The sequence below is a fragment of the Berghia stephanieae genome, chromosome 5 (assembly GCF_034508935.2).
Source record: "Berghia stephanieae isolate SIO BIC M18660-M18661 chromosome 5, UCSD_Bste_1.3, whole genome shotgun sequence".
Taxonomy (NCBI): domain Eukaryota; kingdom Metazoa; phylum Mollusca; class Gastropoda; order Nudibranchia; family Aeolidiidae; genus Berghia; species Berghia stephanieae.
Window position 1 is genome coordinate 49,566,843 of NC_088364.1, and position 15,644 is coordinate 49,582,486.

At 36.6% G+C, this 15,644-nt stretch overlaps 1 protein-coding gene across 1 annotated transcript in view; it reads right to left on the minus strand.

Moving 5' to 3' along the window:
• LOC144973957 (uncharacterized) overlaps positions 1 to 14,003 on the minus strand; it is a 58,738-nt gene extending 44,735 nt beyond the window's left edge. The window contains exon 1 of the mRNA XM_078916847.1: positions 13,994 to 14,003. Coding sequence (XP_078772973.1) covers positions 13,994 to 14,003 — 10 coding nt within the window. The remainder of the gene's footprint in view (positions 1 to 13,993) is intronic.
• Positions 14,004 to 15,644: the final 1,641 nt, after the last annotated feature.

Genomic DNA, 15,644 nt, shown 5'->3' on the forward strand with positions numbered 1-15,644 from the left:
ATGTTAAAGGGACAGTAATAATTGCTTGCTGCTTGCCACCTTTTTGATAGAACGCCAGTAGTATTACGATTTACGTCCCGCCAGATCTTAACTTACTTACTTATCCGAACCACTGACCACCTGAGCTCTAGCCCTTCGGTCTTGTGCAATGACGTAGAAGTTAGACAGACGTCTTTTGTAGTTGTTCCAGGTGACTATACAGATCTTAACAAAAGTAGTCCCTTAGAGCAATATACAACAGATGAGGCCAGATGTCCTTTACATTTCTACAGAATTATACGGACAATGACAACTGCATGCTACCCTTTAGACAGGACGTTGGTCAAACGGAAAGTACTTACTTACAGGCAGATTTATCAAAATTAGTTTCCCAATCACAACAAGACTGGACTATACGTGGAACTATCGCTACTGGTCTTTTTGCGTATGAGTCAAGAGTTCTAACATTTAAGTGTGGTGATCTCCATCAATCGGCTTACTCTGCTTCTCATTCATGGAAGGAAACAAATTGTGACCCAACGTCTCAAAACGGTATTATGTCGGGATGGATCAGATGCTACAAAGTCAAATTATAGTTAGACTGGTCAAAAATATAAAACGTTGGTATTTAGCACCGTAAAATATGATATTCCTTCTCCTCTATAAGGCATATAAACTCAACTTTAGTCTGATATTTCTGGCCACAGTTCCATTTTCAGCATCTTTGTCATCCCGACTTAATACCGTTTTGAGACGAGGGGTCACAATTTGCCTTCCATCTTCTTCACTTTGCTTTGTAACACAGGATGCTCTTCGTTGACCACCGGAGTTTGCCATATTGGAAGTGGTTATTCAGTATCAGATACTGAATAGTGCTTTGCCACTATTCAGTATCCATAAGGAACTCTTTTTTATAGAGAGAGTGAAAAGTGCGACAATCTCGGTAGAATGGAAATAAACTGTTGACCTACTTCCAGATTGAACACATGCACTAACTGACAGCCCGATTCAAAGCTGTAAAAATATTTTGATCGTAATTTTTTTTTAATTTTTGCTTTTATGCAATTAACATAGTTCAAAATATCAAAATAAGAGTGGCATTCAAATCCATTATTAAATGTCTAAATAGACATGATTAAATGTCACTAAGAGTTCAGTGACACCATGGCTTGGTGGATATAAGCTGTTTGACTCTGAGTTTTAAGGTTCGAGAGTTCAAATCCCGGTAGGGGTGACTTGTCTTTTTTTTTCCCCATTATTTTTTAAATTCCTCTGTCTATTGATATTTTTTAAACTTTTGTTTTTATAATTTTATTTGCTTGTAATATACTTTAATGTTGATATTATACTATTGTACTATTATTATTATTATTATTATTATTATTATTATTATTATTATTATTATTATTATTATTATTATTATTATTATTATTATTATTATTATTATTATTATTATTTCTACTTACTTACTATTATTATTATTGTTGTTGTAATCGTCATCATCACTATTATGATTATGATGATTTTTTTTTAATCAAGTAGTTGGAGTAATTTAATCAGTTATCGATTTATTACGAATATCTTTTATGTGTTATCATCTCGTTGTTGTTTTTCATTATTGTGTTCTTCTATTGTTCATTATTTTAAAAATCTTGTTTTTTTTCTGTTTGTCTCATTTGTTGTTGTTGTTGTTGTTGTTGTTATTGTTGTTGTTGTTTGTTTGTTTGTTTGTTTTGTCATCTAAGGCAAACCCAATTCATTATAAATATGTGGGCAGACTTTCTGCATTTTTTAATTGAGCGATGTACTTCCGTGAATTAATTGCCGTACTATATTAAAATTTACGTGATAATAATAATAATAATAATAATAATAATAATAATAATAATAATAATAATAATAATAATAATAATAATAATAATAATAATTTAGATAGATACTGAATATTAGACTACAATTGACATCTATTTACTGAATACACGTGGTATTGTTAGGGGTGTTTCTTTTTTTACGAAACCTGCCAAAACACGCCGATACCCGACAAAGTTATGGGAAGTAGGCAGCAGTGGGGAGTGAACCTGGGACTCAGGGAAGTGTACACCGTTGGGGAGTGAACCTGGGGCTGGGTTTCGTAAAAAAAAAGCAATTACTTTTTTACGAAACCCGACAATATCCGACAAAGTTATGGAAAGAAAGTAGGCAACAGTGAGGGAGTGAACCGGAGATTCAGGGAAGTGTACACTATTGGGGAGTAAACCTAAGTCTATGGTTTTTTGGCGGGATTTGGCGGATTTCGTAAAAAAGTAATTGCTTCATTCTCGTCTGGTACCCATCTCCCATAGTCCGGCTTCATTTCCCACTGGTATCCATCTTCCCTAGTCCCAGGTTCATTTCCACTGATATCCTCTTCTCACAGTCCCAGGTTCACTCCCAACCAGTGTGCACTTCCCTGAGTCCCGGTTCATTGCCCAATGGTGCCCACTTCCCATAACTTTTGAAAATTTCGGTAGGTTTCGAAATAAAAGTACATTCTGAGCTCACTGTCCACTGGAATCAGCATCTCGCAGTCCCAGGTTCAATCCTCATCAGTGTCCAAATCCCAGATTCACTCCCCACTGCTGCCTGCTTCCCATAACTTTGTCGGGTTTTGGCGGGTTTCGTAAATAAGTAATTCCCCCTCCCCCTTGGTATTGCTTTTTTACAAAATCCAGAGTCCCAGGTTCACTCCCCACAAGTGTACACTTCCCTGAATCTCAGGATCACCCCCCACTGTTGCCTGCTTCAATAAGTTTGTCGGATATTGCCATGTTTTGTCGGGTTTCGTAAAAAAGTAATTGCTTTTATATGAAACTCGCTGAAACCCGCCGAAAACCAGAGTCTCAGGTTCACTCCCTACTGGTGTACACTTCCTTGAATCTCAAGTTAACTCCCTACTGTTGCCTACTTCCCATAACTGTCGAATATTGCCGGGCTTCGTAAAAAAGTAATTGCTTTTATGTGAAACTCGCTGAAACCCGCCGAAAACCATAGTCTCAGGTTCACTCCCCACTGGTGTACACTTCCCTGAGTCTCAGGTTCACTCCCCACTGTTGCCTACTTCTCACAACTTTGTCGGATATTGCCGGATTTCGTAAAAAAAGTAATTGCTTTTATGTGAAACTCGCTGAAGCCCGCCAAAAACCATAGTCTCAGGTTCACTCCCCACTGGTGTACACTTCCCTGAGTTTCAGGTTCACTCCCCACTGGTGTACAATTCCCTGAGTCTCAGGTTCACTCCCCACTGTTGCCTACTTCCCACAACTTTGTCGGATATTGCCGGGTTTCGTAAAAAAGTAATTGCTTTTATGTGAAACTCGCTGAAACCCGCCGAAAACCAGAGTCTCAGGTTCACTCCCCACTGGTGTACACTTCCATGAATCTCAGGTTCACTCCCCACTGTTGTCTACTTCCCATAACTTTCTCAGATATTGCCAGGTTTCGTCGGGTTTCGTAAAAGAGTAATTGTTTTTATATGAAATTCGCTGAAACCCGCTGAAAACCAGAGTCTCAGGTTCACTCCCCACTGGTGTACACTTCCCTTTGTCTCAGGTTCACTCCCCATTATTTGCCTACTTTCCATAACTTTGCCCCATTTTGTTGGGATTTGGCGCATTTTGTAAACAAAAAGTAATTGCTTTTTTTTTTTTACAAAACCCGCCGAAACCCAGTCCCAGGTTCACTCTTCACTGGTGTTTACTTCCACGAATCTCAGGTTCACTCCCCACTGTTGCCTACTACCCATAACTTTCTCGGATATTGCCAGGATTAGTTGGGTTTCGTAAAAAAGTAATTGCTTTTATATGAAACTAGCTGAAGCCCGCCGAAAACCATAGTCTCAGGTTCACTCCCCACTGGTGTATACTTCACTGAGTCTCAGGTTCACTCCCCACGCTTTGCCGCATATTGTCGGGTATCGTAAAAAAAGTAATCCCCCCCCCCCCCCACCACAATTTTTTATTGCTTTTTTACAAAACCCAGAGTCCCAGGTTCACTCACCACTGGTGTACACTTCCCTGAATCTCAGGTTCATCCCCTCCCCCTCCTACACACACACACACACACACACACACACGCTGCTGACTACCTCCCATAACTTTGTCGGATATTGCCGGGTGTCGTCGCGTTTCGTAAAAAGTAATTGCTTTTTATTACGAAACCCGCCGAAACCCAGTCCCAGGTTCACTCCCCACTGGTGTACACTTTTCTGAGTCCCAGATTCACTCCCACAGCTGTCCTCTTCCCATAACTTTGTCAGGTTTCGGAAAAAAAAAAACCGTACAAAAACCACTATTCAGTGTCAGATAATGAATAGTGCAAAACCACTATTCAGTATCAGATACTGAATAGTACAAAAGCACTATTCAGTATCAGATACTGAATAGTGCAAAACCACTATTCAGTATCAGATACTGAATAGTGCTAGTCTATAATATTATACAGCATGAAAAATGGTTTAGGCGAATCCGTCTACGTTTCTCTGAATGACAGTTTTGGGTCTCTCTCTCTCTCTCTCTCTCTCTCTCTCTCTCTCTCTCTCTCTCTCTCTCTCTCTCTCTCTCTCTCTCTCTCTCATCTCTCTCTCTACTCTCTCTTCTCTCTCTCTTCTCTCTTCTCCTCTCTCTCTCTCTCTCTCTCTCTCTCTCTCTCTCTCTCTCTCTCTCTCTCTCTCTCTCTTTTCATGTACCAAATCTGTGCCAGACATTGGTGATCATGGTACGCCATTCATCTCTCTGATCAGATAACCTAAAAAAAAAAACTTATATTCTTCTTCTCTTTCTTTGTCACCCAGCTGTTCAAACTATGGAAATATGTTTTTCTTGAATTGACTGTGGTCTATTGACTACCGACTAGTACTTTTGTTTCTGTTCTTGGAAAGAACTGAGTCTCCAACCAAGAGGAGTAGGTATTTCTATTCCGATTTAGGGCTAACCAAGCACCCCACGGCCTCTGCCAGTTTTTGTTTTTTTTTTCGAGCTTTTTATGGGTAGGTCAAGCGGCTCTTCTCTTTATTCTAAGTATTTTGTCCGTGCCCGACGTCTTTATCGGGAAGACGGCAGAGGACTTCAGTGCCGGAGCGTCGGAGTCAGTCTCCGGTGTGGGTTAGCCCTAAGGGAACTTTCTTCGAACCATGAGATTCTAATAAGAAGATAAGAAATATCCTTTCGTCGCAGATTTGAAACGTTTTGACAGGTTGGGGGTCATTTTAATTGATCAATCTTTGACAGAAAAATGTTCTGTCGAAAAGGAAAACCAAACTGTGTAGTGCTTCAAGAGTAAGACAAGCTACCGTGATCGATTGTAAATTGTAAATAGCTTATGTGACCCGACGCCTCAAAACGATTTTATGTCGGAATTAAATAAATGATTACAAATCCAATTTTGAGCATCCGGATCACCTCACATGCGAACTGGAGTCTAATAATGCTATGCGTTAAGGTAAAATACTCACATCTCCCAGCCAAATTAACATACTAACACACAAAATTATGTGTAACCTTTAACTTTGTAGTCTGATATAAGTTAGTGAGAACGAATCACTAACAGGCTGTCTAAAAATAATAATAAAGATCATGAACATCGTTCAATACTCTTGTGTTTGGACATATTTTGATTTGAAAGTTGTCGCGAAGCACAATATTTTGGTATAATGTCATAACATGTCATCAGTGTATAAACATATTGATACATGCTTGAGAACTAGACGGCCGAAATTTCGGTTGGAAGGAATGAACTGCGGATGGTTAAGGTCTTAAAAAGAGCCAACACGCAAACGGTAGCGGGCCTATATAACAACAGGTGTCAATATTGTAGAGTAAAGGCAAAACTAAACCACGGATCGCATCAAATGTTGAAAGACATTCTGAATGTATCAATAATCTGCCTGAAATTTTTTTTCAACTTATCGCTGCTAGTTAAGTATTTTTCTTCTTGTTTTTGTTTTTGTTTTTGTGTGTTAAAAAAAATATCTAAATTAACAATATTTGACATTTAAAATAAAATTGCAAATAGACAACAAAATATCACGCACTAGTAATATTTGTTACGTTTGCTTATGTGATTGTCGGTTATGTCAAATCGTCAAACAGGTGTAGCCTAGTTTTGTAAAGTAAAAAAAAAAAAAACAACAGAAAAAGGCGTTGGCCTCTCTGACAGTGAGGCTTAGCGGTAATAAATTTAAAGGGATCGATTACTAGGTACTGAAGGTAAGAACTTTTTATTTCGGAGATATCGTCATGTCTGTAAACAACAGTTAAGAAATCAAAGAACAGATTGTAAGAAGCAGTAGTATGCATGTTACCATTCGAAGAGAGATAGAGATAACTGTAGGTGTACAGATATGTATTCAAGTAATTTTGTAGTTTGTTGTAATTGTATAAACGATACATTAAAAAAATACTTTACTTACCTCATAAATAGAATCTCACGAAACAGCAGAATGGTCAAATCCACTGACCTGCCTCTCAGCAAACAACTAACAACACTACTACTACACAATGCACACAGGTAATTCAGCTTTGCCACACTGATAGGTTATGTCAATGTGTGTATTTGTCTACTGCTAGTATAATGTATATTATGTGTGTGTGTGTGTTTATGTGTCACTCTGAGTGGGTCCTTTGGGCGGTGTCCCCAGTAGCCACTGAATGGAATGACTGACTTGAATGACTTGACACAGCACCAACACACAAAATGAACATTGAACACACGTCTCGGTTCTCGATACACCTGAGTGGAGGCCCACAAAATGTGGAGATTCCTCGCCCCCCCCCCCCCCCCCCCCCTCCTCCCCCTCCCCTTGTCCCACCTTGAACCACCCTACCGGCGGTGCTTGATTGCCTTCAAATAAATATAACATTATGGCAGATATTATTTGTGCTTTTGAAACATACTGCAACTATGTATTTATTTATAATATTTCGTAAATGTAGATAGATATAAAAATGTAAGTATATAGCGCATATCCACGGTTTTGACCATGCGCAATGCGCTTCACAGAGGTTCAATTATTTTCTCGATAGGTCATGGCATATTGCTCCAAAAGTCCACTAAAAGCAGATCAAGTCACCTAATGTTGCATGTCTCTCACAATATCCGCCACTGTCTATACCAGGAATTCATTTAAATCCTTAGCCGAATGGACCAATAATATGCCTGACTTTACTAAGGTCACAAAGCCGGAGTCTGGGCTCTGCTATCATTGTCACCCATCCAGTCACTGACCATGCTAAAAAACTTTAGAGTTTTATTACAAGAGGAGATACTGCACAGATAAACCAGCGACGTCATAATGTGTCTTTTATCAATAAGATTTGTGGGGATGGTTTCGTGTCGGCACTGTCTTATCTTTTTGTATCTATTCAAATAATGCAGCGCTTTCATTTGTCACTTGATTGATAAACAAAAAAGGTGCTCAAATACTTCTGCACGGGGATCCTTGCAAATTGCACATATTGTTGTTAGGTGGGACGGCCTTATAAATATTGCACGTCGAAAAGTTTATTTCACTTGCCTACTCTGTACAACGATACCAAGACTCAATTGAAAATCGTCATTTTGTGATCGGAGGTTTACAGACAGATTTTGGATGTGTATTATAAAACTATAGAGTCTCTAGACTCCAAACCAAGTGTGACGAAAATTCCTCTACTAATTATAGACAAAAATAAATAACAACAGCCGCAAAAGACCTCCTTATCGTGATCCAACATTCATTTCTTTCAAAAAATAGATAGTATGCGCTTGGCTAAGAAGCTCATAACATTGCCATCCGGAAGTATAACGGACCAACACACAAAACTGTGTATATCCATGAACGTTTATAGTCAGGTTAATACAATTCAGTGAGCATTACTCATAAACGCGGATGGCAAAAAACAATAACAAAGACCTATGTGACGTCACCTTCGAACTATCTATAACGTACCAACGCACAAAACTATGTATAACTTTCAACGTTTATTGTTGAATTAATACAATTTAGTGAGAACTACTCATAAAAATGGCTGGATAAAAACAACAAAAAAGACCTGACTGACGTTAAGTTGTGGGACTGTATTCAAATGCGCATTAATAAGATGGTACAGCTGCCCAACTCTGCTGCGGCTATCGATAATGTTTGGGAGGAGGTTACCAACCGAGAAATTAACAAAACAGGGAAGAAAAGTCGTGACGTCACAACTTCTACTTTTCCGGTTCCAAAATCTTGGAAGTGTGTATGTAACCAGTTCTTCGGGGGACAAATAATAAATAGGTTACACAGTGAATCAGAAGGTGGTATATAAATAGTATGCGCTTGGCTAAGAAGCTCATAACATTGCCATCCGGAAGTATAACGGACCAACACACAAAACTGTGTGTATCCATGAACGTTGAAAGTCGGGGTAATACAGTTCAGTGAGCATTACTCATAAACGCGGATGGCAAAAAACAATAACTAAGACCTGAGTGACGTCATCTTCGAACTATCTATATAACGACGTATGTAGCAGGATGTAAAGATTATGAGGATTATTGGACGTAACAGAGCGAGGATAGATTATCTTTATTGACGACCAGCATATATTTAGACGAGAAAATAAGATGCCATCATTCTGAAACCAGAAGATCATTACACAAAATATGTATTCCGTCCTTTGGAAGAGTGGTTTTACACTCCCAATGAGATTGGAACCAGTTTATCAACATCACACTTTTGTTCCCTATTGGTGAAATCAACGTACCTCAGAAGCACCGCTGTAATTCAAGCACCAAATATTGATATTTAGGAGCTTTATTATAGGCTTTATTTAAATCAAAACTTTTTCGAAGAATTGTGATTGTATAGAGTAAATAATCGATAACCACCAGAAAAAAATACTTATTGTGTGTTTGAAGCTGTTTTAATTTTTTTAAAAGATCATCCTGAAAGTAGGCATTCTTTGTAACTGATATTATTTTAGCGTTACTTTTGTTTGTCAGTATTCATAAAATGAATGTGGATGGGGTATGGGTGGGGGACAGATTTTTTCTCTCCTCTTTTCAGTGCTATAAATGCCATTTATTATTATTATAAGGATAGATTCCGCCTGTCGGAGATAACGTACTAACACACAAACTATGTTTAATCTGAAACGTTAACAGTCTGATTATTATACTTTAGTGAGAAATAATCACTAAAAAGGCAGTCTAGATCAATAACAATGAGCTCAGTGACGTCAATTTCATTGCTTTCATAGAAATAATGAGAATGAAGTCACTCAGCTCTTTGATATTGGTTTTAGACCATCTGTTAACTGATTATTCCTCACTAAATTTTCCCAGACAACAGCTGTTTTAACCCTCTCCTTACCACCTACAGCAAAATCGTCACATTTGTTACGAAACAATATACATTTTGTCTTATTCAGATTTATTTTGTACATCACAAACTTTGAAAGAATGATCTTTGTTTGATTAATAGAACATAAAGTTGTTTTGTTGAGAGCTTTTTTGAGTTTAAATAACCAATGTTTCTGCTGGGTAAGCCTGCCATTTTGGGAAAATACTGAAAATGATTGGTAAGGAGAGAGAGTTAAAGGCGAGACAGCTTTGAATGTTGGTACGATTGATATGGCGGACAGAACTGGTGAATACTATTACTTTACGCATACCATCAATATTTTGAAATCATCAAAGAAATAGTGAACAATGCACAGGATCTAGACGGTTAGTTCCTGAATAATATTCAGGCGTCCAACACAAGCAATTTTTTGGGTGTCTCAAAATCATAGTTTTGAGAATTGGATTCAGTAGTCTTATGTCACGCCGGCAATGGCGGCCATCTTGGTTCTAAACAAAGAAAATCATTATTTTTTATTCTTCAAGCTGCCTAGAACTTTTCATATGTCTTGTGATCAGAATGTGTAAAAGTCAAAACATCAAATTTAAGTTTTTGCCCCCTCTGGGTACGCTTTTATGCTCGCCGGAGAAATATTTCATACGGGCGTCCGCCATTGTTCCGATAGTTTAGAGCCAGTGTTACTAAGCTACCATGCGTCATTAGGAAGGAAGTGACGTTACGACTATTGAATCCTATTGCGGCGGTAAAATGCAACCTACTCATGGGTTAAATATTGGGTCTGCCATATGTCTGAATTTAAAGTGAAGTATTAACGGTTTTACTGCTTTTGGTTATTGACTGAAGAATAGTTTAGAGCTTGAAAAGTTCCATGTTTGGTATTTTTTTCTTTCTTTTCTTTTTTTTTTTTTAAAGTTGTTATATTCATGCTCGCACATCTTTTTACATCCGCTTCGAGCACCTCTGGTGGATAATGCTCTATAGATAGTTCGAAGATGACGTCACTCATGTCTTTGTTATTGTTTTTTGCCATCCGCGTTTATGAGTAATGCTCACTGAACTGTATTAACCCGACTATAAACGTTTAAGGATACACACAGTTGTGTGTATTGGTCCGTTATACTTCCGGATGGCAATGTTATAAGCTTCTTAGCCAAGCGCATAGTATCTATATTAATGTTGACTTTTTTAAATGTTTGTTTGTTTGTTGGTTTGCCTTTTTGGCCATAAAACTGTAATGATGCTATTTAAAGAAGTAGTCCTTCAGAGCCATTAAGCCAATGGAGCCGGAGCTTATTCCGGTGTCTATAGCGTGAAACGCACTATAGCAATTGCTTGCTACCCTTTTGATAAGACGCTGGTCTATCGCAAAGTACTTTCCGCCAGATCTGACAAACTCAGCTACCCATTTACTGCTCGGTAGACAGGGGGATCGTAAAAAAATTTCGACTGCACGAGGGATCAATCTCGGCCCCTTTGCGTGTGAAGCGAGTGCTCTATCAAATGAGCTATCGGGACCCCCTCTCATAACATCCGCCAATCGGATATAACGTGTCAACGTACACAACTATGTGTAACCTAGAACGTTAATTCTCTTACTGGTGTTATTTACTGAGAACTGATCACCAAAGTGGTTGTCTAAAAACAATATCAAAGAGCTAAGTGACGTCGAGTTCGTCCTTTCTTTATTATATCGAACTCCCAAAATGGGATAAGTTATTTAACCCAAGACTTCAACATGCTCTTTAGGGGTCAGAGGTCACTTTAATCGATTGATAAAAGTTGCAGCTGGAATTTTTTCTTCTGGCCAAATTGAAAAATAAAAAGTGTTTTGTCAGTGTATGATTTGTTTTCTCATGTGATTAGACCCTTATGGAAAAAAGTGGTGGACAAAGCTGGCAAGGCAAGGCGATTCTAAGAAATTCTGACAAAGGAAGTAATGACTTATTCCCGCAGAGCTCTTCCAGGTATACGTGTGTGCATATTCCTTTAAATTCCATTAATTTGTAAACAGGAGTTTGTTCATGGTTCATGTCAATTGAATAAAGCCATTTCAAAGTATTGTTAATGGCTTTGCGTCATCGATGCTAAAATTGTGTTGCGGTCTGAAAAAACAAGAGGTGTGTGTGTGTGTGTGTGTGTGTGTGTGTGTGTGTGTGTGTGTGTGTGGAGGGGAGGGGGGTAGAATTAGGAAACTCAATTTTTAAAAAATACAATACGTGATCTTTATGTGTATAGTTCCTTCGTTAGAGAGTAAACATTACACAGTAAAACAGATAAGAATTATAAACAGGCACAGATTTTTAATGAACATAAAATATATTATTTGAAAAATTAAACAAACCAAAATATATCAGTTTACGTGTGTGTGATTTCTCCGTGTGGCGAGGAAGAATATAGATCAACGTATGGGAGGCAGTCAATAGGATGTTAACGATTACGTTCCAAGCCTACAACGATCAACGAACGACGTGAAAGAAAACGAAGATCTGTCTTCAGAGTCTTAGGACAGATCTTCGTTTCTTCCGTCGATCGTTATAGGTTGATTACGTAATCGTTATCTTCCTATTACTTCATCAGCTTTCTCTCCATGTTCATGTGCCATGTCAATACAAACACAAATAATCACCTGAAATGTAATTTGACAAATAACTGATGCAATACGTTTGGGTAAAATATTCACAACATCCGCCAGTGAAATTAAGCATACCGACACACAAAACTATTAGCAACCTTTAACGTTTATAGATAGAACGTTATTGTTATTGTTTTTGCCATCCATATTTGAGTAGTTCTCACTAAACTGTATTAACCAGACTATAAACGTCCAAGGTTACGAATAGTTTTGTGTGTTGGTCTGTTATATTTCCGGATGGCAATGATGTGAGTTTCTTAGCTAAGCGCACAGCATCCATAGATCGGGATGAATGCGGGCTTCATAAAAAAGTCCTTCAGAGCCATTAAACCATGGAGCCGGATAAGACGCAAAGTACTTTCCGCTAGTTCTAACAGACATATTTACCTAATCACTGCTGGGTGGCCAGCGGGAGGAGGTGGGTCAGAAAAATAAAGTTCTTGACTTTACCGGTATCGATCTCAATCCCATTGCGTTTGAAGCAAATGCTCTTCCAACTGAGCCATTGGAACTCCCGGGGCTTCAGGGGAAACAGGACAGTCTACAAAACACTGACCAACGCCTTTGTTTCTTTTTTTTTTTTAAGTTTTTATTATTATTTTCTTTTTTTTAATTTTGACCAGACAGGTTTTAATGCATCCATCGGTCGATTCAAAAGAATTGTTATTTCAGTTTTTAAAAATATTGATTATCATTTTTTCAAAAAAAAAAAACAAATGATCGAAAGACAACAAATAAATAAATAAATAAATAAATAAATAAATAAATAAATAAATAAATAAATAAATAAATAAATAAATGGTAATATCACAAGAATCTCATTACGCGTCAGAGACTGATGACAGTGGCAGAGTGATAAAGAGATTTTTGTTTTTGTGTCATTGTTTTAAACTCTTAGGCACAAATTAAATAGCCAAAGTAATAACAACATGAAAAAAAATCATTTTCTTTTCTTTTTCTAAATAGAATTTTCTTTATTTCCTTATTATTTTTTAAATTAAAATTCTTATTTGTTTTTTTGTTTTTTTGTTTTTTGTTTTTTTTTTCTTTTTCTTTTTTATAAGAAGATTATTACAATTAACACTACTCTGCTAATCATCAACGTTATCATTATTATTATTATTATTTTTATTATTATTATTATATTATTATTATTATTATTATTATTATTATTATTATTATTATTATTATTATTTATTATATATTATCATTATTATTATTATTATTATTATTATTATATATTATATTATATATTATTATTTATTATTATTATAATTATTATTATATATTATATATTATATATATTATCATATATTATTATTATTATTATTATTATTATTATAGTATTATGATATTATGTGGTTGTGCATTCATGTTCGATGATGAAATTGTTCAGAGAGAGAGCAATTACGGTTATGGTTAATGACCAGGAAAGGCCTAAATAATCTCTTGATCTATGACTAATTATCACGTCACAAGACTAGTCGTTTGTTTTTTTAAATTAAAAATTAAAGGATTGTCCAAAACCAATTTTACCCTGAGAGCCAACATCTTTTTAATTTTTAAAATTTTAATATTATAGATAGTATGCACTTGGCTAAGAAGTTCAAAACATTGCCATCCAGAAGTATAACTGGCCAACACGCAAAATTGTGTAACCATGACTTTTATAGTCTGGATTAATACTGTTATAGATGAAACAATACAAAGGCTGAGTGACATAAAACAATAACAAAGGCCTGAGTGACGTCATCTGCATACTATCTATAGGACACATCCGCCATACATCTGACACATCACTGGACAAAAGTATAACAACAAAGACCCGCATTAGCCTACAGGTTTTACTTCGTTGGTCATCTTTCGTCGTCTCATTTATTACCTGGCGTAATCTCCGAGAACACCATTGAAAGACTGGTCCTTCTACCTTGGACAGTTTTTTTATGTGAAATGAAGGCCAATATTTTAAGCTTATAAACGAGGGGCTTGTCGAGGTACTTTAAAATAATATTTTATATTCTTACCCTTTGTCATGTTACCTTATTTATTTATTTATTTATTTATTTATTTATTTATTTTTGTGTTTTTAAGGTCAAATAATGTATACTTTAAAAAAAAAGAGCGTGCGTGTGCATTTTTTAAAGGGGCCAATGTGCACTTATATACAGGTCTGATAACTCAGATGGTTATGGGTTCAGGGTTGTAATGGAAATACTCTCAAATTAACGCAAAGTATAGTCCATTACAACAATGTTAAAGCAAGGCCTTAATTTCGTTCAGTTATCACACCTGGTAATATGAGCACTTGGACGAGAGCGTATTCTTTTTAGTCCCAGATGTAGTTTGTTAATGTTTTTAGAGAGTGAATTTATAATAAAGGTTCCTTCTTAGTCTGTATCGTTTTTTTAAAGCCGTTGATCACCGACGAATTTTTTTTTCTTTTTCTCAACAAAAGTATCGTGATGGAAATAAAGTTAAGGCTGTTTTCTAAATCTCTTTTATTATTCTTACAGTGGTGGTGTTTTTTGTTTGTGGTTGTGTCAATTTTTAACACTTATCTGGCCGGCTTTCTTAAATAAACAGCAAACAATTGAATGAATGTCAATTGGGCCTACCTATTATTTGTTTGACTATGTGGTCTTGTGGTATGACACTTGCTTTTGGATCGGAAGGTCCTGGGTTCGAACCTCGCTCGGCGCACAGTTGAGTCCTTGGAAAAGGCTCTTTACTCACATTCTCTCACCGTACTCAGGTGTAAAATGAGTACCTGGCCGTTAACAGCGTTGTCTCTGTCCGAAAAATTGTAATATCGTTCTAAATCTTAAGTGTTGCTGTTGGCCAGGGACCCCCTGTGAAGCGCTTTGAGCACGTTTAATGGATATTGCGCTGTATAAAAGCTCAATTTTAAAAATTATTTTGGAATGAAGTAACTCATTTTATATTATTTCATTTTGTTCTAAATTACTTTTAAACAATAAAAAGATCAATCTTGGTGAGATTTAGGTTTATTCACCAAAATCAAAATGCAAAACTATTTGTAATCTTGAACGTTTATAATCTGATTGACATAATATAGTGAGAAGTAATCACCAAAATGCCTGTCTAAAAAAAATAAATTTAGAGCTGACTGACGTCGATTCCGTTCTATCCATAGTAGAGAAACTGTGATACGCATTTACCTAGTACATATCTCTACGCTTCGATTAATGTGTACAATGATTTCTCCCTTTCAGTATTCTAATGAACAGCTCTAATTGGATTCAGTAGTCTGATGTCACGCGCCCGGCAACGGCGGCCATCTTGGTTCTAAACAAAGAAAATCTTTACTTTTTATTCTTCATGCTGGCGAGAACTTTTCATTCCCTTTTCATATGCCTTGTGATCAGAATGTGTAAAAGTCCAAACTTGATCAAATTGATGGGTTTTTTTTCATCTGGATACGCTTTTAAGCTCGCCGGAGAAATATTTCATACGGCGTCCGCCATTGTTCCGATAGTTTAGAGCCAGTGTTACTAAGTTACCATACGTCATTAGGAAGGAAGTGACGGTACGACTATTGAATCCTATTCTAGATACAAGATAAACGCACATATAATTATTTCATTGTAATATTTACAATTCAAATCCATTCAAATTTACAGTGCCATACCATGACAACATTTTAAAATCAGTCTT